Source organism: Sorex fumeus, unplaced genomic scaffold, assembly GCF_029834395.1.
Source record: "Sorex fumeus unplaced genomic scaffold, SorFum_2.1 ptg000086l, whole genome shotgun sequence".
NCBI classification, from domain to species: Eukaryota; Metazoa; Chordata; class Mammalia; order Eulipotyphla; family Soricidae; genus Sorex; species Sorex fumeus.
This window is the reverse complement of record NW_026606143.1, coordinates 10,797,096-10,821,813: the sequence shown is the minus strand read 5'-3', so window position 1 is coordinate 10,821,813 and position 24,718 is coordinate 10,797,096. Positions and strand designations below refer to the sequence as shown.

The 24,718-nt window shown below is 40.3% G+C and overlaps 1 protein-coding gene and 1 pseudogene across 1 annotated transcript; one reads left to right on the top strand and one right to left on the bottom strand.

The window, feature by feature from the left end:
* Nucleotides 1–23,324: 23,324 nt before the first annotated feature.
* On the bottom strand, nucleotides 23,325–23,864 carry LOC130039240 (ferritin light chain-like). The gene has a single exon (XM_056131089.1). It carries the CDS (start codon nucleotides 23,862–23,864, stop codon nucleotides 23,325–23,327), a length of 540 nt encoding a protein of 179 aa, XP_055987064.1.
* Nucleotides 23,865–23,900: 36 nt separating this feature from the next.
* LOC130039239 (transcription factor AP-2 gamma-like) overlaps nucleotides 23,901–24,718 on the top strand; it is a 43,254-nt pseudogene continuing 42,436 nt past the window's right edge.

The window sequence follows — 24,718 nt, the reverse complement described above, 5'->3', positions numbered from 1 at the left end:
AGAAAAGTTTACTATAGCAGATTATACAATTATTCATGTAGAAAATATATCAGAATTAATATTTTATTAATTGTGAAGTGAATATAGCAAATTCTCTAAATTTAAAATAAAATGTATAAAAAATAAATTAATTAAAAGTTAAAATAAAATGCATAAAAGTCTACTTCATTTTAAAAAGTAACTTATTGGACTATGCAGTTCTTCAGTTTTCTTTGTAGTTTTATTACTCTATTGTCACATCCTATAACATCTATAGACTAACATCTTACTTTTGGGTTTGGCATATACTTAAGTGAAGTTAATGCCTGTTGCTGGTTCATTGTCATAGAGAGTCCATCTTTTGTTTGAGAAAAAATATAGTTTCATTAAGAAGAATTCAAATAAGGCTGGACAGTACAGTGGGTTGGAATGCTTGCTTTGCACAAAGCTGACCCTCATTCAAACCCTAGCACCCCGTTTGGTTCTCGGGAGACTTCCAGGAGTGATCCCTGAACAAAGAGCCAAGAGAAAGCCCTGAGCACCACCAAGTGTGGTACAAAACCAAAATGAAATTCCAAAGGAGTATATTTTCTACATACTTTGAAAATACTTTACTATACTTTGAAAATATTTATCTATTGGTTTTATACCTGAAAAACAATTTAGCAGGTCCTTAAGACTCTTTTTCCCGTAAAGTTTAAAGGCTTTGCTGTCCTGTCTGTTAGACTTAATATTATTTTTCAGAAATCAGATGTCAACTAGATTTTTTTCTTTCAGGTGACTTCATCTTTATATTTAATGACTATTGGACACCTCTGCAGCATAGAAAATAGGCTATGTTTTGTTCTTGCTCGTTCTATCAAGTCCATCATAAAAGCAAACATCATACTAGGCATTTCAACTAAAAGGATTTAATACAGGAGATTTAACATTTGTGGGAAGGACGAAACAACAACAAAAAAAAACTTTGGGGGTTACCCAAAAGATAATAACTGCAAAAAAAGGACTATCACTCCTGTGACTGAGGCAACAAAGGGTCCTAAATGATTGGAGGAGGGAGTGTTGACTGCTTGGTGTTGTCACTTCAGGAGTGCGAAGAAATCCTGCAGAATTGAACCTCAGGTCTCTGAAGAACGTGCACTTCGGCTGTTGTGGTCATTTTACAATGGGGCATAAATAGTCAGTTATGGAAATACCAAAAGAAGCTGAAGACAGGAATCAACAAAATGTCTTTGCTGGGTCTCTGCTGATCGGAGTATCATACCTACTTAAGGAAGGATACTCCCTCCTCCTATCTTCCTATATTCTTCTGGTGCCTCCTATAGGCACATCCTAAACAACAAAACAGTTGGGAAAGGGGGGAAAAAAACCTTTTTTTGCAGTGTCTCAGACTCAAATAATGGAATATGTGCAATGCTTGGAGCTGAGAGATTTATTGCTGACATACCCAGTATCAGATATCCCAAAGATACAGTATAATATTCCTCCCCCCACACACACACCTTGTGTGTGTGTTTGTGTTTTAGATTCTTAGGTCAACAATGTTCTTTGATTTATTTCTGTGATTTTTGCTCCCCTGTTCCATTGTTCGGTCTTTATAGTTTTCTCCAGGTAGGCTGCAGACTATAAAAAAGGGAACCACCTCATATGCATGCCATGTGATTGAATTAATTCCCAGTTTTCTTTAACCATGTTTACACAGTGTAGCATAACTCTACACGGCTTTCGGAGGTTACGACCACCATCATCACTAAGACATAAACAAGGAGAGACCATTGCTATAATCATTGTCTGTACCAAGTAGTGTTTTGCTGGATCTAAAAAGCTTGTTTCATGATTGTAATCCGTAAAGATATTCTAAGAACATCAGAAAAATAGCTTTACTTTTCTCCTCCTAGTGCCACTTAAACACCCTTAATTCCTCCTCTGGTATATGACAAAAGAAATTTTATAAATAAAAATGCATTGGAGATAAAAATAATAAAGTGACTCATTTTAAGATTCTTTCATTTCCGGTTCTATTTAGAGCCTTTGACTCATCATCTTGTCCCCCCAAATTTACTTTTATAAATAGCAAGAGTGATTTGGTACATGAAGTTCATATGAGGGATATTTTATCTGTGTGCTAGTAAAAAATTTAGTTAACACAGAAAAATTGGATGTGGAAATTGCATTTGTTTTAGGATTATTGTTCTCCCCCCTCATGATGACTGTTGTAGGTGGATTTGTGAGCTTTCTGTTAGTCAGGCATCTGCTATCTCTTTGCTATTACTGTCTCAACTGGCAAGCTTCATATGAAATTAGGCACTTTACTAGAGAATCTATTCAAGCAAGAATTTGAAAGAGTAGAAACCTAAAGGAAATGGAAAGTGGGTAACTGTATCAATAAGAGGAGGCTAAAAAGAATGAATTTATTTATCTGATGAGCACCTGCAAAGACAGAAAACACATGTGTGCACACAGACATGCACACACACACACATAACCTCAGTCTCTTCTAGTGGCACTTTAGATACAGTTCTACCAATTTATATTTTTAATTAATCCTGTTTTGTGTCCCCTTCCCTCGCTCATATTTTCAGATCTCTCCTATATAAAAATAATTTTATCCCATTCCAACCTTGTCCAACTCACTGTAAACTTTTTGAAAGAAATTCTCTTAGCTTGCTTATATTGTGGATTCCATTTTTGCTGTTCCACTGAAAATACTCACCAACATCCCATATTAGTTGTTACTTGTCAATCACTTTGCAGTTTCCACCATCTTTTTGTTCTTGAGCATCTTGCTTCTCCTGACTTCAATGACATTTAATTTTAGTTTCTTCATTCTATTTCTGGTTACTCCTGTTTTCTGCACTGATATTTCTATGCTCCCTATTGCTCCTAAAGACTTTTTACTATTGTCTTCTCTATCTTTATCTTTCTCTCTCTCTTTAAAGTTTATGGTACCATGTACCAAATTTGTCACTGTCACTGTCCTTCCGTTGTTAATCAATTTGCTCGAGCGGGCCCAGTAATGTCTCCATTGTGACACTTGTTACTGTGTTTGGCATATCGAATATGTCACTACCAAATTTACATATCTTAATTCATTTATTTCCTCAAACTCCTTAATTCATTTATTTCCCAGGTTAACCTCAATATCAGACATGAATCCATAAGGTACATAGAGGAAAATGTAGGCAGAACTCTCCACGACATTGAAGCTAAAAACATCTTTAAGGATGAAACAGCACTGACCATGCAAGCGGAAGCAAACATAAATAAATGGGACTACATCAAACTAAGAAATTTCTGCACTTCCAAAGAAACAGTGACCAAAATACAGAAAGAGCCTACAGAATGGGAAAGAATATTTACCCAATACCCATCTGACAAGGAATTAATATCCAGGATATACAAGACACTAGTAGAATTGTACAAGAAAAAAACCTCCAACCCTATCAAAAAATGGGGAGAAGAAATGAAGAGAATTTTCCTCAAAAAAAGAAATACAAATGGCCAAAAGACACATGAAAAAATGCTCCACATGGCTAGCCATCAGGGAACTGCAAATCAAAACAACAATGAGATATCATCCACACCACAGAGACTAGCACACATTCAAAAGAACAAAAGCAACCAGTGCTGGCGTTGGATGTGGGGAAAAAGAGATACTCTTTCACTGTTGGTGGGAATGCCCACTAGTCCAGCCTTTCTGGAAAACAATATGGACAGTCCTTCAAAACTAGAAATTGAGCTTCCATATGATGCCACAATAGCACTTCTGGGAATATATCCCGAGGATGCAAAAAAGCACAGTAGAAATGACATCTGTATCTATATGTTCATTGCAGCACTGTTCACAATAGCCAAAATCTGGAAACAACCCAAGTGCCCTAGAACAGATGACTGGTTAAAGAAACTTTGGTACATCTACACATGCAGCTGTCAGGAGAGATGAAGTCATGAACTTTGTTTATAAATGGATAGACATGGAAATTATCATGCTAAATGAAATGAGTCAGAAAGAGAGGGACAGACATAGAAGGACTGCACTCATTTGTGGAGTATAAAACAACATAACATGAGGCTGACACCTAAGGACAGTAGATATAGTAGGGACAGATAGATTGCTCCATAGCTGGAAGCCTGCCTCATGAGCAAAGGGGAGAAGGCAGCTGGAACACAGAAGGAATCACTAAGAAAATGATGGCTGGAGGAATCGGTCGGGAGGGAGATGTGTGCAGAAAGTAGATAAAGGACCAAACATGATGACCTCTCAGTGTCTGTATTGCAAAGCATAATGCTCAAAAGTAGAGAGAGATTATGGGGAATCATATCTGCCATGGAGGCAGAGGGAGGGTGGGAAAGGGGGCTTATACCAGGAATATTGATGGTGGGCAATGTACACTGGTGGAGGCATGGGTGTTTGATCATTGTGTGATTGTGACCCAAACATGAAAGCTTATAACTATCTCATGGTAATTCAATAAAATTTTTAAAAAATGATCTCTTTTCTACTATTTTAAATAAATCTAATTTTATTTCGATTTATTTTGGGTCTGGAGCAATAGCACAGTGGTAGGGCGTTTGCCTTGCGTGCAGCCAGCCCGGCCAAGCCGGGTTCGATTCCTCCACCCCTCTTGGAGAGCCTGGCAAGCTACCGAGAGTATCTCGCTTGCGCAGCAAAACCTGGTAAGCTACCCATGACATATTCAAACACAGTAACAACAAGTCTCAAAATGGAGATGTTACTGGGCCCGCTAGAGCAAATTGATGAACAATGGGAGGACAGTGACACTGACAGTGTTTAGATTAATCTTTATTATTGTTGTAGTTACAGTAACATGGATAACTTGGGTACCATAATTTCAACATTTATAGTCTTTATACCCTGTTTCAGGAACTCACCACCAAATGGCCATGACTTTCCAGTACTGTATTTGTGTTACTTCTGTCCACTTCTTTGTCATTTCTCCCACACTCCCCCTACGTCCACCCCAGATTAATTTAGTAAACTGTTTTATTAAACATAAAAGGCTAAGGGCACAAATTATTCTCACACTGAATCAAAGTTTATGCTTTCTTTCTGCACACATATTAAATTGTTTCCTAAATTTGTAAGTTTTCTGCCTTTGCAACATTTGCATCTGCTCTTCTGTTCCATTCTCATGACCAAGGCCATATTCCTAAACCGCACACTCACTCATGTACTTTTGTTATATAAAGTTTTAATTTCTCCTCCCCTCCTATCTTTTCCTTTAACTCAAAATATGCTGAAAAATCAAATTTTTTTCCCTATAGTTATGTCAGTTAGCCTACTCAGAAATCTTTAGTAGTTGAAGGTCCTTTACAGTTAAGGGCAAATATCTCCTCTATATTCAAGTTTCTGCTTGACTTTTCCCCTTCTACTCGTATCACGCCCTATCATAAAATAAAATCATTTGTTCCATAAACGAGTTTCCAGATTATTACCTTCCTCCTTTTAGTCATACCACTTTCTTCAACTCTGTTAAAATTCTGACCAATATTCAGTATTTTTGGATGTCTCATATTCTGTTTACTCTTATAAGGACCTGAACAAAACTTTTACCAACACACCATTGAAACTTCAATTACAGCAATCATTACATTTTGCATCTAATTATAGATTTTTCATGAACCAACTTTGGCCCCCCTATTCAGACTGGATCCTCAGTTTTTAATTGGGTAAAATGTTAGACAATGTCAGTGCCTTGCTCACTCTGTCTGAGGTGTGGCTTCCTTCCATCAATGTCTGTGTTCTATAAATTGCCAGACTAGAATCTCTGGTGACTCCTCTTCAGACAACTGCTCTTAGACTTCTGGAGCTGTTTTGTCCAGTGAGTCAGAGGGCTAATGCAGGGAATTTCCATCCTTTCATTCCATCCCAGCATCAGTGGTTATTGACCAGTGACCCTGGACAATGGATGTATGAAAGCACAACTGCCTGACCCCAAAATGATGCAACTTGAAAGCCTAACTCACATTGAGAGTTGCCTGCAGGGTCATGCTGAATTAACCCCTAGAGCATTTTTGCTTGCTTTCCTTTTTTTTTCTCTTGAATACATAGGCCCATTTCTCAGGATGCTGCTAGCGAAACCTAGGGAGGAATAGTAGCATTTTCAGTATCTACCATCTGTCAGGCACCATGCTAAATGAGCACATGAATGATTTGACTTAAATTTACCCCTTACAATCACCCTCAGAGATAAGTACTATTATCATTCTGGATTAATAGATAAGGATACTGGACTTAGTTAAGATGACTAATTTACATTTTTAAGGTGTTATATTGGCAGTATTTCCTGGAGCTAGAGGTCCTGATCTCTTATACTTATTTTTGGCCACCCCAAAAGATTCTGTCTCTCTTGGAGAGCCAGGCAAGCTACCGAGAGTATCTGGCCTGCACGGCAGAGCCTGACAAGCTACCCGTGGCATATTCGTTATGCCAAAAAGAGTAACAATAACGGGCCTCATTCCCCTGATCCTGAAAGAGCCCCCAATATACCATTGGGTTACGCTAGCACGTGACAGGAATGAATGGAGACATTACTGATGCCTGCTCGAGCAAGTCGATGAACAACAGGATGACAAGTGATTTAAGTGAAGTGACAAGGTTGTATATTAGTGCATGGAATTGCTAGGTATCTGAACAAGTCTTCTGAGACAACTCAATCAAACACTTTGCTATGCTCCTTTCAAGAACTGATAAATGGAAGGAATACATCTAAGATGGCCTCCACGTTTCTTACTTCCTTCACATCCATATGTAATCTTGTCTCCTCAGGGTGACTGGACCTCTTGCTTTGTCTGTAATAAAAGACTATGGCAAAAGTTATGGGATGACACTTCGATTATTAAGTAGAAAAGACTGATTTTCCCCCCTTACTAGCAGGTTATCTTTCTGACTTTAACAAAGCAAACTATTATGTTGGAGGTACCCTGGTAGTAGAAATTGGGGGTAATCTATGGTCAAGAGTCAATGAAAGGGGCTGGAGTGATAGCACAGTGGGTAGGGCATTTGCCTCGCATGTGGTCGACCCGGGTTCGATTCCCAGCATCCCATATGGTCCCCTGAGCACGGCCAGGGGTAATTCCTGAGTGCAGAACCAGGAGTAACCCCTGTGCATCGCCGGGTGTGACCCAAAAAGCAAAAAAAAGTCATTGAGAAACTAAAGCAATTCGATCTCCAGCAAGATATTGAATCCTGAGACCAGAGCGATAGTGAAGCAGGTAGGGAGCTTGCTTTGCACATGGCTGATCTCTGAGCTGGATCCCCAGAACTCCGTATGGTTCCCAGAGCCCTGCTGGGAGTGATCCCTGAGTTCAGAGCCAAAAGAAAGCCCTGAGAACCGCTGAGTGTGGCCACAAAAAAACAAGAAGAAATTGAATCCTATCTACAAAACTTGGAAGTGAATCAATAGCCACTGAAATGACAATCAGTGAAACAGTAGCCACTGTCTACATATTTGTTGGAGCTCATGAAATACCCTGAGCTAGAAGGTCAAGAGAAAATTAAATATATTCTACGGGGGTGGGGGAAGTGGGGACTGGAATGTTGAGAGTCAGTCTTATTATTCTGTGTGACACTTGCCACATACGTTTCAGAAGCTTACCCATAGAAATGGTAGCCAATTATCACCTCTGATTATTTCACACCCCAATAAACCGAGTTAGGATGATGGCAATAAACCACTAGAAGTTCATTAACCTTCTAGTGCTATTGGCAATTGGTGTCTTTAGAAGCAAGTAAACCACAGATAAATTCTGAGTGAGGATTGGGTAAAGGAATTATTTGAATGTATCCAAAATAAGTCTTTGGTTTTATGCTTGTTTCAATTAATCAATCAACAAGGGGCAATGCAAATTGGGCACCAGCTGGCTTATTGTGCAATCATAAGAAAAGTTATATTCAGTGCCTCATAGTCAACAGCATGCTTTCAATGCATGTCTCTCTCTGCCCCTGCATCCTCACCCACATATAGCACAGTTGTTATGTAAGTGGACATAAGCCAAGGCTGCTTCATCTAAATCTTTATTCCTATTCTTTTTGTTGCTGTTTGATGGCAGATTAAAACTCAGAGAAGTCTGAACAATATACAGTCCTACAACTTCTTCAGCAAGAAAAGGTAATAGACAACATACAGCCTAAGAGAAGGACCACATGGAGGGCGGGAACCACAGATCCCGGAGGAAAAAATAAAACAGGTTCCAAAAAGAGCCGAGATCACCGGCAAGTCCCAAATGGGGTAGGTACCACATCCCGCCTCCCCCAGATGGAACCCCGGTGACTAGAAGCCTCTACAAGCACAGCTCAAGTATGCAGGAACTAGGACTTTTTCTCAAAACCGCGCAGCCGCTTATGCGGCCACGCAACATCTCTCTATATACAAAGTGATCAATGGGAAGTAAACCACCCAACCTTTCTCCCTGAAAATCAGAGTTAAGTTTGGAGCACGGCCACAGCCCCAGAAACACAAGGACTTAATGCAGAACCCAGCAACTTGGAGCAGAAAAGTGAATGGACTATGCGTTAATCCAGGCCATCATGTCTGCCCGGAGGGGAAAGGGTGTTGCCCCATTCGCCCTCTCTTCTCTGGAAAGAAGGATGGCGGCCGCATGGGAGCCTTGTGGACAGCAGGTATGAGCTGGAGGTGTGGGGGCGACTAAAACCTCATGGGAAGGGGGGCATTCCGGTCCGTCCCTCACGCCCTACCGAGGTCACCAGTTGCCCCCCACGAGCGGCTCCCCAGCACGGCCACAGCCCCAGAAGCACAAGGACTTAATGCAGAACCCAGCAGCTTGGAGCAGAAAAGTGAACGGACTATGCGTTAATCCAGGCCATCATGTCTGCCCGGAGGGGAAAGGGTGTTGCTCCCTTCCGCCCTCCTCCCTCTGGAAAGAAAGATGGCGGCCGCATGGGAGCCTTGTGGACAGCAAGTATGAGCCAGGGGTGTGGGGGTGACTAAAACCTCATGGGAAGGGGGGCGTTCCAGTCCGTCCTTCACGTCCTACCGAGGCCACCAGTTGCCCCCCACGAGCGGTTCTCCAGCACGGCCACAGCCCCAGAAGCACAAGAACTTAATGCAGAACCCAGCAGCTTGGAGCAGAAAAGTGAAAGGACTATGCGTTAATCCAGGCCATCAAGTCTGCCGGAGGGGAAAGGGTGTTGCTCCCTTCCGCCCTCCTCCCTCTGGAAAGAAGGATGGCGGCCACATGGGAGCCTTGTGGACAGCAGGTATGAGACAGGGGTGTGGGGGCGACTAAAACCTCATGCGAAGGGGGGCGTTCCGGTCCGTCCTTCACACCCTACAGAGGTCACCAGTTGTCCCCCGCGAGCAGCTCTCCAGCACAGCCATGGCCCCAGAAGCACAAGGACTCAATGCAGAACCCGGCAGCTTGGAGCAGAAAAGTGAACGGACTATGTGTTAATCCAGGCCAACATGTCTGTCCGGAGGGGAAAGGGTGTTTTCCCATTCGCCCTCTCCTCTCTGGAAAGAAAGATGGCGGCCGCATGGGAGCCTTGTGGACAGCAGGTATGAGCCGGGGGTGTGGGGGTGACTAAAACCTCATGGGAAGGGGGGCGTTCCGGTCCGCCCTTCACGCCCTACCGAGGCCAACAGTTGCCCCCCACGAGCGGCTCTCCAGCACGGCCACGACTCCAGAACATAGAAACCAATTTCTTAACTATCTGACTTTCAGTAGAAATACTTCCAGGGTCAATAGGTAAAATAGCCTAAATCCAAAACGAACATTTAATTCTTGAACCCAGCTGTAGAAAGCAAATCACTTCACAATGCTTTTTCAGCATGTCTGATTTGGGGGGGGGGTAAACTCTAAATAATAGTGGTGAATCTTTTATTGAAACAATGAATCTAATCAAAGCAGATAGAGTGTTAACTAGAATTCATCTGCCTCACAGGGACTGGGAGGAGTGGGGGGTGGGGTTCTATTGGGGTTCTTCATGGTAAAAAAATAAGTATTGGTAAAGGGAAATGTGTTTGATATTTGCATGACTGAGACCTAAACCTGAAAGCTTTGTAACCTTTCCCACAGTGATTCAATAAATAAATAAATTTAAAAAAAATTAAAAAAAAGAAAAGGTAATAATAGAATGGTTGGCATTGAACTATACCATCCGCCACTCCATGATGATAAGAGTAGTGAAGGACCAGAAAATAAAGGCAATTGCATAAAATCTTTTGACCCACAGGGGAAAATGCATACATTCTCTATACTTTTCAAACAATAGCTGACAACACTGTCCTGATATTGCTGAAATTCTCCTCCTTTTAGGACTAAAAGTTCTGTGTTCCTGGAAACAGCTCAGTCCCTGGTAGAGTTGTTAGTCACCTTAGTAACAACCCATTTTAAAGGATTCTGCTCCTGCTGACAATTGTTTTAATTGGAGAAGTTAGGAAAATGTTATTTTCTTTAATTTTCACTTCAAAAGCCATAAACATTACGGTCAGAGTGTATTTTAAAGGTAGTACCATAAGTACTGTGTCTTCCACTGAAAAATGAAAATGATATTGGAAAGATTTTACTAATCTGATATCATATAATTGATGTGCAAAATGAATGATGAGATAGAGGGATGAGATTAGGATAAGAAAGCTGTCAAAAATAAGAATGAAGGGGGTATTTTTATATTCATCATTATATTATTGATTGAATAATTTTGTTGGCTCTAAGGCACAAGAAATTATGGTAGTCACTTTTCACTCTTAGAAATAGGGATCTTATAATTTGTAAACTTTACAACTAGACAATATCTTGAAAGTAACCTAATCCATACTCATACTCTTTAAATAATATTTGAGGAAGCAAAAGTTGTGTTTTGTTGCTTTTACTGATGATAGGTTTAGAGAGAGCTTACAAGGTATGTTATAATAGAGTTTCCTGGTAAAACAGTATGGAGATACTCAGTAAACTCAGAATTGAAGTCACATATGAGCCAGAAATTTCACTATTGGGTATCTAACCCCCGGACAGTAAAACATTAATTCAAGAGTGTACGCACACCTTTACTTATTGCAGCATAAGATTTGGAATCAAGCTAGATGTTCAATGGCAGATCAATGGATCATGACGATTGTAATACATAGACAGAATGGAATGTTACACATCTGAAAGGAATGATGAAATCATGCAATTCGCTGCATCATGGATGGGATTGGAAGACATCACGTTAAATGAAGTAAGCCAGAGGAAGAATAAACACAGGATATCACTTATATGTGATTTTTAGAATAACTGGATAAAGGTATGTAATGTTTTGAAGGGGATTGCCCAGATCAACCTTGGCGCCAGAATATAGGGAGAAAAAATAAAGGAAGAAAGGAAGAGTGGAAGGAAGGGGTGCAGAAGAGACAGATGAGGAGCAATGGGGGCCAGGTCAGGAAATTACGGTACAAAGGTGGTTTTAAGGAATGATAGAGCCAAATATACAAACCACAGAGTCAGCAACACTAAAATCAAGAGACAGAGATGCAAGCTTTAACAAACAGAAAGGTGCCTGTCACCACAGCACTCAAAAGGAGAGAAATAACAAAAGGGAATGCCCTGCCACAGAGGTAGGGTGGGATGGGAGTGGGATGGGAGGGATACTGGGATCAGTGGTGGTGGATAATGGGCACTGGTGGAGGGATGGGATCATTGTATAAATGAAATCTAAGCACAAAAATTTGTAAGTCTACAACTGTACCTCATGGTGTTTCACTAATAAAAATTTAAGGAAAAAAAAAGAAAGGCACCTGTCAAGAGGGCAGACTGGAGGGGTGGGACATATGGGAGGGAACCTGGGAACATTGGTGGAGGGAAGATGACACTGGTGGTGGGATCAGTGCTGCAATACGGTATGTTTAAAACTCCTCTTTGAAATCACAGTACTTTAATAAAAAATATTTTAAGGAGTTTCCTGGTGACATAACCCTGGGAAATATCTTGGTAAGTAATTTCAAACATACTTCTTGACTCCAAGAATTTTCTGGGCATTTCATATATTCTCAATCAGTTATTCAAAACATACTATACACACACACACACACACACAACGGAATATTGCTCGGCTATCAGAAAAAAAGAAACCATGCAATTTGCCACAAAACAGCTATGACTGGAGAGTTTCATGCTAAGTGAAGTCAGCCAGAAGGAAAAGGAGAGATATGGAATGATTTCTCTTATGTGTAGAATATAAAGAAACATAGTATGGGAATAATAATTGATCAATGATAATAGAACCTAAGAACTGGTTTACAGACCTGAGCTCTGGTAGAGGGTGTGGTTTTGGAACGTTGTATGCATGTAAGACCCTATAATTAATAGTATTGTAAATTATGGTGCTTCAAATAAACCAACATATTAGAATCACCTGTGGATACTCTGTCCTTCCTTTGACTTGTTTCACCTTTCATGATACCCTCCAGTTTCATCCATGTTGCAGAAATTGATTAAATATTTTCTTACATAATAATATTTTGTGTGTATATAGACCACAACTTTTTGAACCATTTATTTGTTTTTGGACATTTGAGTTTTTACATACCCTGACTATTACTGTGAGGAACGTGAATATTGTATACATCTTTTGAAATTGAATTTTGTGTTTGGAGAGGGTAGACTACCAGAAGTGGAATGGATGAGTCATATGAGAATTCTATTGTTACACGTTTGAGAAATCTCCATAGTGTTTCCCAGAGTTGAACCGTATGACATTCATACCAATGGTGAATAAGGGTTCCTTTCTCACTACATTCCTGCCAACTCTAGTTGTTTCCAGTATTTTTGATAAATGACATTCTCATGGGTGTGAGATATTGTTTTATTGTTGTTTTGATTTGTGTTTCCCTTAATAACAAGTGACATTGAATACTTTTTCATATGCCTCCTACCCATCTGTATGTCTTCTTTGGTGAAGTGTCTGTTTATCTCCTATCCACATTTTTGGATGGAATTATTGAACTTTTTGTTGCCTATTATAGATTCACTTAGAATTAATTGATACTTTAATGATAATGTTTTCCCAAAGTAGAAAATTATAGTTTTTTATTTGATCTTCTGTATTTTTGTGTGTACTTTCAGAAGTACATTGTCTTTTAAAAAGTGTTTTATATGTAAGTGTTATAATTTATTTAGGCGTGCTGTTCTGGTATTTATGATACTGCGGGGCCACAATCAACCGTGAGAAGGTCTTACTCCTGGTTCTGTGCTCAGGGATGTCTCCTGGCAATGATCTGGGGTTCATATATGGTGCTAAAGATGGAATTCAGAGTTGGCTGCCTGCAAAGAAAAGTGCTAACTCCCTGAGTTCTGTCTCTGTCATACTGTTCTTTTTTAAACAAAGAATTGAGGACGATACACAGGATAAAAAGTAAACAATAACAAGAGTTTATTTGGAATTAACATGTACATTCTTTAAAGCAGAGTGAGCAGAACAGAAAAAATTTTGAGGCATCTTTCATTGTTTTAAATGGAGTATTTCCTTCCAATATACTTTCTGAATTGTATTGCTTGTTTTAAATTATAATAAATTTATTATTATATAATTTACAACGAACAAGATGTACAAATTTTAACTATACACATCAATGAGTTTGAAGATAAAAGTATATTTATGTTTAGTTATTACCCCCACTTAAAATTTTATATGTTGATTTTATAGCCTAGTAGTTTGCTAAATTCTTTATCTTAATATATACTCTCAAAGTTCTTTCTCTTTTTGTGCCACTTAAAAACACCTCACATTCAAATTACATTTTAAGTTTTATTTTTCACGTTTTGAAAAGATGTTTCAGTCAGTGCTCTTATGGAAATAGATCCAGTACAAAATTCTGACTGCTTCAGGAGTTTTAATTTGTTGTTACAGGCATAAAGAAACATGATTCTCTTTGCAACAGGTGTCATGCTAAATACAAGTTACTTGTGTAAGCAGCTAATAATAATTGGAATGTGAGCTGACTCAAGAATAGACACTCAACTCGCTAATATTTGCTTCAAAGAAAAAGGGCTCAAATGTTCTTCTCTAGTCTTGATGGCTCCATGACCTGGATGTTTAGGTGAAGAAATTTATAGCCAAGCCCCAGACTAAGGTTGTCATTACTCAGAGAATTCCAAATGACCATTGACTGGAAAAATGTGTTTACCAAACCCCAGCTGCTGTACTTTTAATATTTAAGAAGCTACAATGACTAGCAAAGCCCTCAGTGCTTTAAATATGAGAAGATTTTTTTTAATTGGAAGCCAGTCATCTGATACCAAATTTAGAGCAGCAGCTTCACATGGGCGTCAGGCTTTATAGGTTAAGCTTCCCTTGACCCATTAATGGCATGAGGATAGACTGTACCTACATAGGTACAAGATAATGCAAAGTACATGGAATAAGGTGCCAGAGACAAAAGGAAGAGGCATTTTCTTAGAAGATAAAAGAAGAAAACAATGGTTTCTTCCAAAAGTTTTCTAGAGACAATAGAAACATTCATACACAATTTATTACTTTGTTTTTGTCATAACAAGGGGTTCTGAGAACACAGATCCTGATCAAGTTCTTGGGTGCAAGTAGTTTATTGGGAGAGGAAGTATATTTTCAGAAGCATGATGAAAGAAGAAAGAAAAATTAATAGACTGTGTAAATGAATGGAATACCACTTTGAGCAGCAAGGTTGCGATCTCACTGGGCAACCTCTGAGGTACTGTGTAAAACTACAGTCATATTTATTCTAAGGGTTGAGATATTTAGACACAAATTTCCATTTTATTGATCCAATGTTGCTAATGAGGCATGAGGCAAAAGTTAATACCTTATACTTATAATTCTTCCACATGTAGACCAATCGGAGCCCATGGTCAGAGAATATCTTCTGGCAGAGAGTTGATGGGAACTAGTTAGAAGTAATTTCCTGACTAAACAAAGCAGATGTGGATGCTATACTTCTATATTTCTTGCACAGTTTTCTGATGGGTTTTTTAATGTGAATTTCTTTTTATTACTAGGAATGTACATGGACCACACTTTATGTTTGTTTCTTCTTTCATAGGTTGGATGACAGTTTATATTTGTATTGCTTCTTTCATAAGTTCTGGCAAGATTTTTGCCATTAATGATTAAATCCACTAAGCCTAGTATGACCTAGGTTTTTTCCAGTTTTTCTTTCTCCCTCTCTAGCTTTCCTTTTCCTTTCCACCTTCTCATTCCAAGTATTCTAGTACTAACAAGACCTGACTCTGCTCAGCTTCTGAGATCAGATGAGATCTGGTGCATTGAGGGTGGTATGGCCTTAGACAATTCATTCCAAGTATTCTAGACAGTCCATTTACCCCCATGCCTAGAATCCTCCTAATCCCCTTGTCCAGTTGGTCAACACTGGTTATCTTTAAAGATAAAATAAGAACTCTTTTTTTCTTAAAGTGTTCCATGTCCAAAGTAAATCTTGCTCTCTTTTGCTAGTCAGTATCTTACTCTTAACTCTGTTATACTATTTATCATGTTGTACTAAAGCTATAATTTCATGCTTCAGTCATGAATACCAGTGTGTGAAATCATTGAAAAAGCAAAGCATGTCATAAACATTTATTTATCTGCAACACTTAGTTCAGTGCCTGTTAAAAATGCTTGATATTCTTGAATAAATATTTTGAATAAATTAAACCAATAGATACTTTATGATTAGATTAAATTAAAGGCTAGACATGCCTGCTTTGGATTGCTCTCCTAAATATTTGTAGATTAAATAGAAAATGTTCTCAGAGTAGCATATTATTTCTCTTCTTCCAAAGATATCCAAGAACACGCCTATAATTAAACAAGTTGGAATTTTATTTATTGCAGAGAGATAACAAACTTTATGAAAGACCACGGAAGTGTCTCAGTAAGAATATATTATAAACAATGTGCTGTAGGATTCACACTTTGGATAGATTGGGGACAGAAACTAAGGAAGCTAAGATTTTCTCTAGATCACAATCTTTGCAAAAGCAGAGACAATCTTATTATTAGGTGTTTTGTGAGAGGCACAATAACTTTTTTAAAATCTTAAAATTGTCAAGTGACCTTGTTTTGTTTCACTTTTTCAAGGTCTCAGAGTGATGCTTTATCTAAATTTGTTTTTCTGTGAGAATGTTTATGTACAATGAAACAAAAGGTGAACTTTGAGCAGTTTATAATAATACGGAGGTCTAATCATGAACATCAGCTAAGTTCTGAACTTAGTTGGAGAATGTTTGGGCATTTTTAAATTATTGTTGTTGTTTTAAATGACTACAGGAAAGAAATGATTACAGGAAAGAAAGGCCCCAAAGAAAAGTTCTATGCATAGGTGCTAATGGAATTTATGCATATGGAATAAGTGATGAAAAGAAAGGAAAAAATAGAAGTGAAAAACAAATCAATCTTAGGTTCTGTGGTCTTCCAGGTTAAGGAGTTTTAACTTCTGAAGCACCGTGTACAATTCTAAAGGCATATAATGGCTGAAAAAAAGTTTTTCTCACCTTAAAATCAAGTAGCACAGTTTCTCTTTTGAAGATATTAAACCATAATATCTGGGAAAGAAAAATATTTAATTCAGCAGCAATATCACTTTCATAATGATTAGATTCCGAAGACCTCCAGGACCAGCCACTACCATGCTGAGACCACTCTCCGCACACCTGAAGATACCGGCAGAGGGACAAAGCCACGTGGGTTCCGGGGCCGAGATCTCCAAGCCTACTCGGATTGGAGTCGAGCATCCTCCACCCAGATCCCCCAAATTCCTGTAGGCGGGGGTCACACCCACCAACTGGCCCCCTGGCGCCGTGTAATCCCATCAGCGGCCAAGACTCTGAGACTATAAAAACCAGCTCCCAGAACCGCACGGCCGCATTCGTGGCCGTGCGACATCTTATTATGACATCTCATTCCTACTTTGACAAACTGGCAGGCTACCGAATGTAGCCTGTCCACACGGCAGAGTCTGGCAAACTCCCCGTGGCGTACCCAATATGCCAAATACCAGTAACAATGATGGGTCTCATTCTCCTAAAGAGCCTTGAATATAACCTCAGGGCCAGGATGAAGGAGACGTTACTGGGGCCTGCTTGAGGCAATCGACGAATAACAATCGACGAATGATTAGATAATATGTCCCTTTCCTTGCATCTCTTCTGGACTCTTTCTCTTTTAAAGAAAAGGTTGTGGGCTGAAGAGATAGTACAATAGGTAGGGCACTTGCCTTGCACGCGGCCGACCCAGGTTCGATTCCCAGCATCCCATATGGTCCCCTGAGCACCACCAGAAGTAATTCCTAAGTGCAAAGCCAGGAGCAAACCCTGTGCATCACCAAGTGTGACCCAAAAAGCCAGAAAAAAAAAAGAAAGGTTGACATTCTTTGAGAAGAGAAGACTTAGACTTTCTATGATGGAGTTCTGGGGACAACTTTTTAGTTCATATGTTTACAAACATACAGAAAGTTACAATCATGGTTAATGTTTTACTGCTCATTATAGATTCACCAATAGTTTACCTTAATCACTTATAAGTGAGTGAAATTGTGCTGAGCCAGGTAGCCTCAAATGCTTTCATGTTTATTTTCTAAAATCAAGAAAATTCTATTATGTAATTATTCAAATCAGGAAATTTAATGTTAGCATAATACAATTATCTAAACCATACTTCATATTAAAAATATAAATTATCTCAATGTTCTTTGTAGCTTTTCCCCCCTATTCATAAGTTCAGTATGAGTTGAAGCATCTAGTTGTTATGCTTTTTATTTTTAGTCTTCTTTAATCAGGGACTGTTCCTTAATCTTTCACTGCTATACTTGACCTTGACACTTCAATAGTGTCAGTTATTAGAATACACCTCAAATTGTCTGTCTGATGTTTTCTCATTACCTATCAAGCAAGCAATTTTTCTTAAAGCAAGAATATGTTCTTTTTTTCCAAATCAAAGTAGATCTTTATAGCGAGTATATGTTTCATATGAATTTTTTTCCTGTAAGTAGTTGAATTGTTAAGTTCACTGACTATTCAAGGTCTGCCCTCATTTTAAATCCCATAATTGTTGCCTCTATCCCCATCCTTATCACTTGGAGGTCTTCTGGTGAAATCCAGATTTTTCTCAGCTTTCTCTCTCTTTCTCTCTCTCTCTCTCTTGTTTTGGCCACACCCAGAGATGCTCCGAGCTTAACATGGCTTCATTTATTTGGTTGGGGTGAGTGGTTCTTCATTTTCATTTTTCCCCTTCCTATGCACTGAACAACACATCCAAGAAGTGAGAAAATTTCTGTACTCCACATCCACATTTAGGGCCTATTTAGAGAGATGATTGATAATTAAAGAAGATTCTAGAATCTAAATTTATCTATTTTCTTGAAACTGAGAGGCAAGCTTGTTTTGAGATGTTATGTCAGAGGTTTTTGTTTGGTTATTTCTTTTCCAATTGAGTTTTGTTGGGATACTTGGCTGATTTTAGATAAATGATTTTTAGCTAAAATAAATTGTAGCTTAAAAAACAGCCACATCCTATTGTTCATTTAGTATGTGCTGGACCATGACTTAAGTAATTCACTCATTTAATCCTCCCTAAAATTTGCTGACTGAATGGTACTTTTTATTATGACCACGTCCAGTTTTTTAGATGAGTAAGATGGGCTCAAGAGAAGTAATGAGACTATCAAGATGAGTTAGGATTTATGATTTAACATAGTATCCTAATGAGGCAAGATTTAAAAAAAAAATAGCAGTCTGTCCCAGAGTCCAGTGCTCAACCACAGTACTAAGTACTCTGAATTTTTTTATGTAGGAGTACTGCTATTTATTCAGCCACTGATCAGCTGATTGAATTGGGCATGATCTCCACCTTAGTTTTTTTTTCATTGTTTTATAATTTTATTTATTGAATCACCATGAGAGCAGCCACAAAGCTTTCAGGTCTAAGTCTTGGTCATACAATGAAACAACCGTACCTTCACCAGTGCCCATTCTCCACCACCAAAAACCCCAATATATCCCCATCCCACACCCTCCCCCTACCTGTGGGGCAGATGATTTCCACATTCCTTTCTCTCTACTTAGATTACATTCAATATTTTGACACAAGACCCACCATTATTATTTGAGATTTTACCCCAACACTCAGATCTGCTGAAAAGGCAACAGTAGACAATTTGTTTTCTATTGCTGATTGTGAATAACATATGATGTGGCATGGCTGCAGTAGTGGTCTCGTGATTTTGAAATTTCAAAATTTTAACAATTAAATTGGAGGGATCTGCCCTAATCTGCTGGGTTCTGAGATTTGTTCCTGAGTCTCTTGGATCATGGTTGTTAAGCAGCTTGATCAGGAGACAGAAAGGCCGTTCATGGGTGACGACTCAGGGTCTCGTTGGGACGGGGAGGAAAGGGCCGGCTCCACCCCCTCCCGTGAGGCCCCGCATGTTTCATCACTGAGGGTCCAAACCTGACTGTCCAGTGGCCTCTGGAAGATGGTGGCTACTGGGCCGCCAGGGAGAACAGGCGGAGGGACAGCACCCTTTTCCCCCTGGGGCGGCCCAGCGCCAGTAGCCTACTGCAGGGACTGGACACATTTCTGCCAAAAGCTGCTGGGTTCCACGATTTGTTTCTGAGTCTCCGGGATCATGGCCATTAAACAGTTTGATCAGTAGCCAGAGAGGCCATTCGTTGGTGGCAACTCGGGGTCTCGTTGGGGTGGGAGAGAAAGGGCTGGCTCCACATTCATCCCATGAGGCCCCGTGTATCTCATCACTGAGGGCCCAAACCTGACTGTCCAATGGCCTCTGGTGGATGGTGGCCACCGAGCCACCAAGGGGAAGCAGGTGGAGGGACAGCACCCTTTTCCCCCTGGGGCGGCCCAGCAACAGTAACCTACTGTGCAGTCCGGACACATTTCTGCCAAAAGCTCCTGGGTTTCGAGATTTGTTTCTGAGTCTCTGGGATCATGGCGTTAAGCAGCTTGATCAGGAGCCAGAGAGGCCATTTGTGGGCGACGACTTGGGGTCTTGTAGGGACGGCGAGGAAAGGGCCGGCTCCACCCCCATCCCATGAGGCTCCATGTGTCTCATCACTGTGGGCCCAAACCTGACTGTCCAGTGGCCTCTGGAGGATGGAGGACCAAGCCGCCAAGCGGGAACAGGCCAAGGCCCGGAACCTATTCCCACCTGGGGTGGCCCAGCGCCAGTAACCTACTCTAGGGACTGGACGCATTTCTGCCAAAAGCTGTTGGGTTTCGAGGTTTGTTTCTGAGTCTCTGGGGTCATGGCCATTAAGCAGTTCAATCAGGAACCAGAGAGGCCGTGCCTCCAATTATATAGCTGAGCCGGAGGTGGTTTGTGGGTGTGTCTCCCACACACCTAACTTTTGGTCGTTTACTTTCTTGGTAAACTTTGCCCCAAGTTTTTGGGGTCTGGCCAAAGGCACAGCAGCAATTTTGGGGTATCTGGAAGTCTGAAGGTGCCATCAGGCTGCTGATGCACTCACCTCACAGGTACAGATTGACCTGCTGGTGGCACCATACCCCCTGTTACTCTGAATTTTTTGCTTTTTATGTTTGTTTGGTGCCCAAACCCAGAGGTGCTCAGGACTTACTCCTGGCTCTGCACTTAGGGACCAGTCCTGACATATTTTAGGGGAACATCTGTGATGCTGGGGATCAAACCCAGGTCTGCACCATGCAAGGCAAACACCCTACCTGTTGTCCTATTATTCCAGTCTTTAAGTGGTCTGAATTGAGATTAAAGAAAAGATAAGTTACTTCTTTACCCAAAACTTTCAACAATGGGAAAATAGTAGAAAATTCTATTTAATAACTAAATTGCACACGATTGACCAAGATCAGTTTTGAAGCTTGACATAAGGAATTTAGTTGTAGTTATTATTATTGAGGAGTTATTATTATTCTGTATAAAAGCACACACATTATTTAGCAATAGAGGAAATTACTGTGGTTCTTATTTCCAAATCAATTGTGAGACATTTAATGTAATCAAATCTCCATATTTCCAAATATAAATTTGCCAAGAACCTGAAGTCATTTTTAAAAGCCAAACTTTTATTATATCCATATGGTTTTGAATCATGTTTGTTCAGCAAGTTACTATTTTGCAAGAATTGATGGCCATAGAAAATTTCAGCCTATTTGGAGATTTTAATAAAACCTTTCCTTACAACCTCATTCTTTAAAGTTTATTGAATCACCATGAGATACAGTTACAAAGCTTTCATGTTTGAGTTTCAGTCATACAATGATCCAACACCTATCCCTCCATCAGTGCACATTTTCCACCACCAATGTCACCTGTATACCCCCCACCCGATTCCACCCCTCACCCTGCCTCTATGGCAGACAATTTCCCACATACTCTCTCTACTTTGGGGTATTATGGTTAGCAATACAGGTACTAAAAGGCTATCATGTTTGGTCCTTTATCTACTTTCAACACACATTTCCCATCTGGATCTATCTGTCCAACCATCATTGACTTAGTGATCCCTTCTCTATTCCAGCTGCCTTCTTCCCCAGCTCATGAGGCAAGCTACCAACCATGGAAAAATATTCCTGGTCATGTCTCTATGGTCCTTGACAACCCCATTTTTAACATCAAAAAACACTGATATATAATGGTTTGACAAACATATTCATTTTTGGAAACGAATGTCTGAATCTTATTTATCACTAAGATTTATCAGTAAGATAAATAAGATAAAAATGTTCCAGTATATTTTAATATATGCAATTAAATCCCCCTATGCATGAGGGCTGGAGAGATAGTAGAGCAGATAGGGCACTTGCCTTGCTTGCTGCTGAATGGGTTTGATCCCCAGCATCCCACATGATCCCCCAAATACCATCAGCAGTAATTCCTGAGCAGAGAGTACATAATCTCTGAGCATCACTAGGTGTGGCCCCAATGCTCCCCCACCCAAAACCTGCATGAAGTTTGTAGATAAAATTTTCTCCCTTGCTGAGCAAAAATGGTTGTTTTTACCTCTATAAAATATTCTTACTGTTCCTTTGATCCTTATAGAATAAAAAAAGTGATTGTGTGTCTCTAGTTTGCTGGGTCTCAGAAGGAAAGTTGCTATAGAAAAATAATATATTTTTTCCACTTCCGTGGCTTTAGAACAAGTTATCACTCCAGCTTTTCAATGAGAAAAGAAACACAGAAATTTAGATTTATTTGTGGGACACAAATATATAGATTTAGTATAAATAACTCACCAAATAAAAGAAAAAACATTTACAAACGAATAGTACATTTTACTGCATCTTCTTTGGGCTTCTGGAATTTAATCTCCTTCTGAGTGTCTTCTATTTTAATCACTTTGGCTCTCTTAGAGAGTCCTTATCTTCTCTTGTCTCAAAAATGAATAATAGAGTCATTTTTAATTTGCAATTTTAAAGTTTATTTATCTCTGTATATGAAACTTTGCTCAAGAAGGTTTTTTAAGGAGGAAGGGTTCCATAAAATACATTAAGCAATTAGTAACAGAAGAACTCACTCATAATGAAGTTTACAGAAAAAATGCTTATACAATCACACCCATTCATTCCTAAACCACAAATTTAGCTCTAAGCTTTCTAGTAAGCAGTAAGACAAAGAAACATATTTAGTCACATAATTCACAGCATCCATAATAAAAAAACAAACCAACTAGTCTAGCCAAGCACTGTTATTCCTAATATTAAAACCAGAAAGAAATGTCTCTTGAGAGTCTTCATATAAAAGACAGTGCATGATGTAGCATTTTAATGGGAGACCCAGAGATGAATTTCACAGACTTCTTTTTCACTGGATTCATCACATGCAGATGGCATCACACCAACTTGAAAAATCAGGAAAAATGATGAGTTTGAGGACTGGCGGGGAAGGGGTGGGTGGAAACAGTGTGAGTTGGTCAAGATATTCATTTTTTTTTGCTAAGCAAAATCAAAGATAAAGTTTAGAATTAAGATTTTAAGTCAGTTCCCCAAATGGATGTAGAGACATTAGGAAACCCCTAAAATTTATGCAACATTTGGTGAATAGGTGTGTTCACTTTTCTTGATAAAGTCAACCAACTTCTCTAATACTAACATCTACAAGTGAGTTACAAAAGCTAGACTCCCAGTCAAGCTAGACTTCTTGAGAACAACCCAGAGAATTAAGCAGATTAGCAAACTCTTCTCCATACTCCTCTCAGCCGAGATTTATCTCACCTGCTCTGCAAAACCGCCTTGGTTTCCGTTGTTGTCCAGGCTGGAGATCTTCAAAGTGCTTAGAAAGGCCACATCAGGATAGGGCAAAGAAGCTCCGCAGAAACTTCCAGGGCAAAAGCATACAGAGAGGCCACAGGACCCGAGGCTCTTAGTCATATTTGGGCTTGTGAGTGGCCCTTTTGAAGAGAAACTCCCCTAGAGTGGCCTTTGCGGGTGGGTGAGCCAGCCGGCGGAGGTTGGTCAGGTAGTCACTCATCTGCTTGATGCGGTCTGCCTCCTTCTCCAGGAAGTAGTCCTCCAGAAAGGCAAGGAGGTTGGTTTCTTCTTTGGCAGAGGCTAGGGAATGAAGCTCCACCACGGCCTGGTTCAGGCTCTTCTCCAGCTCCAGGGCAACTTCCATGGCATGCAGGCAGCTGCACCACTCACCTGGGCTGGGCGCCTGTTGCCCCTGGGTCAAGGGCCAGTCACACTCTAGGCGTGACTGCTTCAGGAAATACCTGGCAGCCTCTTGCTTCTCCTCTGCCAGCTCCCGGAAGAAAGCGCTCACATCTCCCAGGGCCACATCTTGACACTGGAAATAGAATCCCAGAGACGAGTAGGTGTAGGAGGCCTGCTGATGCACGGTGGCCACGTGGTTGAGAGCGACCCCCATCTTGGAGGAATTAACCTGACGGAACCGAATGTTCATGGCTAGTCAGCTGTGAGGAGTTCTTCCTCCAAGACGATGTTAGCTGGTCGAAGTACAGCTGAGAATGAGAGGTGGAGGTTGCTGCAGGCACCAGGGAGTGAGAGAGTGGAGGAGTTGGCGACACCAGGCGATACTCATGTAGGAGTATCCTGGCCTGTTTCTGCCGGAGTGGAAACAAGAGACCTACCAGGATGCTTCAGAACGGCCACTATAAGTTCAGTTTTTCCGCTTGCCTGCCTGCCTGCCTGCCTGCCTGCCTTCTTTCCTTCCTTCCTTCCTTCCTTCCTTCCTTCCTTCCTTCCTTCCTTCCTTCCTTCCTTCCTTCCTTCCTTCCTTCCTTCCTTCTTCACGAGTTACAGTTACTCATGATTGGGTTTCAGGAATACAATGTTTTAACACTTATCTCTTCACCAGTGTCCCCTTTGCCCCACCAGTGACCCCGTTTCCCTCCCACCCACCCACCTGTCTCTATGAGAGGCACTTTTTAAAATAACATTTTACACTGGCTCACTTCCCTGGTGGTCCAGTGGTTAGCATTTGGTGCTCTCAATCTAAATTTTCTTTTGAGGGGTGTGTGTGTTTGTTTGGGCCACAGGTGCTCGGGGCTGACTCCTGGCTCTGTGTTCAAGCATCACTCTTAGTAGGATGGGTGGACTGGGGTGCCAGAGCTCAAACTCAGGTCAACCATGTGCAAAACAAGAGTCCTACCTGCTATACTATATCTCCAGCCTCTCTCAATGAAGCGTTTTTTTTGCTTTTTGGGTCACACCCAGCGATGCTCAGGGGTTACTCCTGGCTTTGCACTCAGGAATCACTCTTGGCGGTGTTCAGGGGACCATATTGGTTGCTGAGAA

Coding starts and splice junctions, on each gene's coding strand:
- LOC130039240 (XM_056131089.1), bottom strand. CDS start 23,864: ATGAACATTCGGTTCCGTCAGGTTAATTCCTCCAAGATGGGGGTCGCT.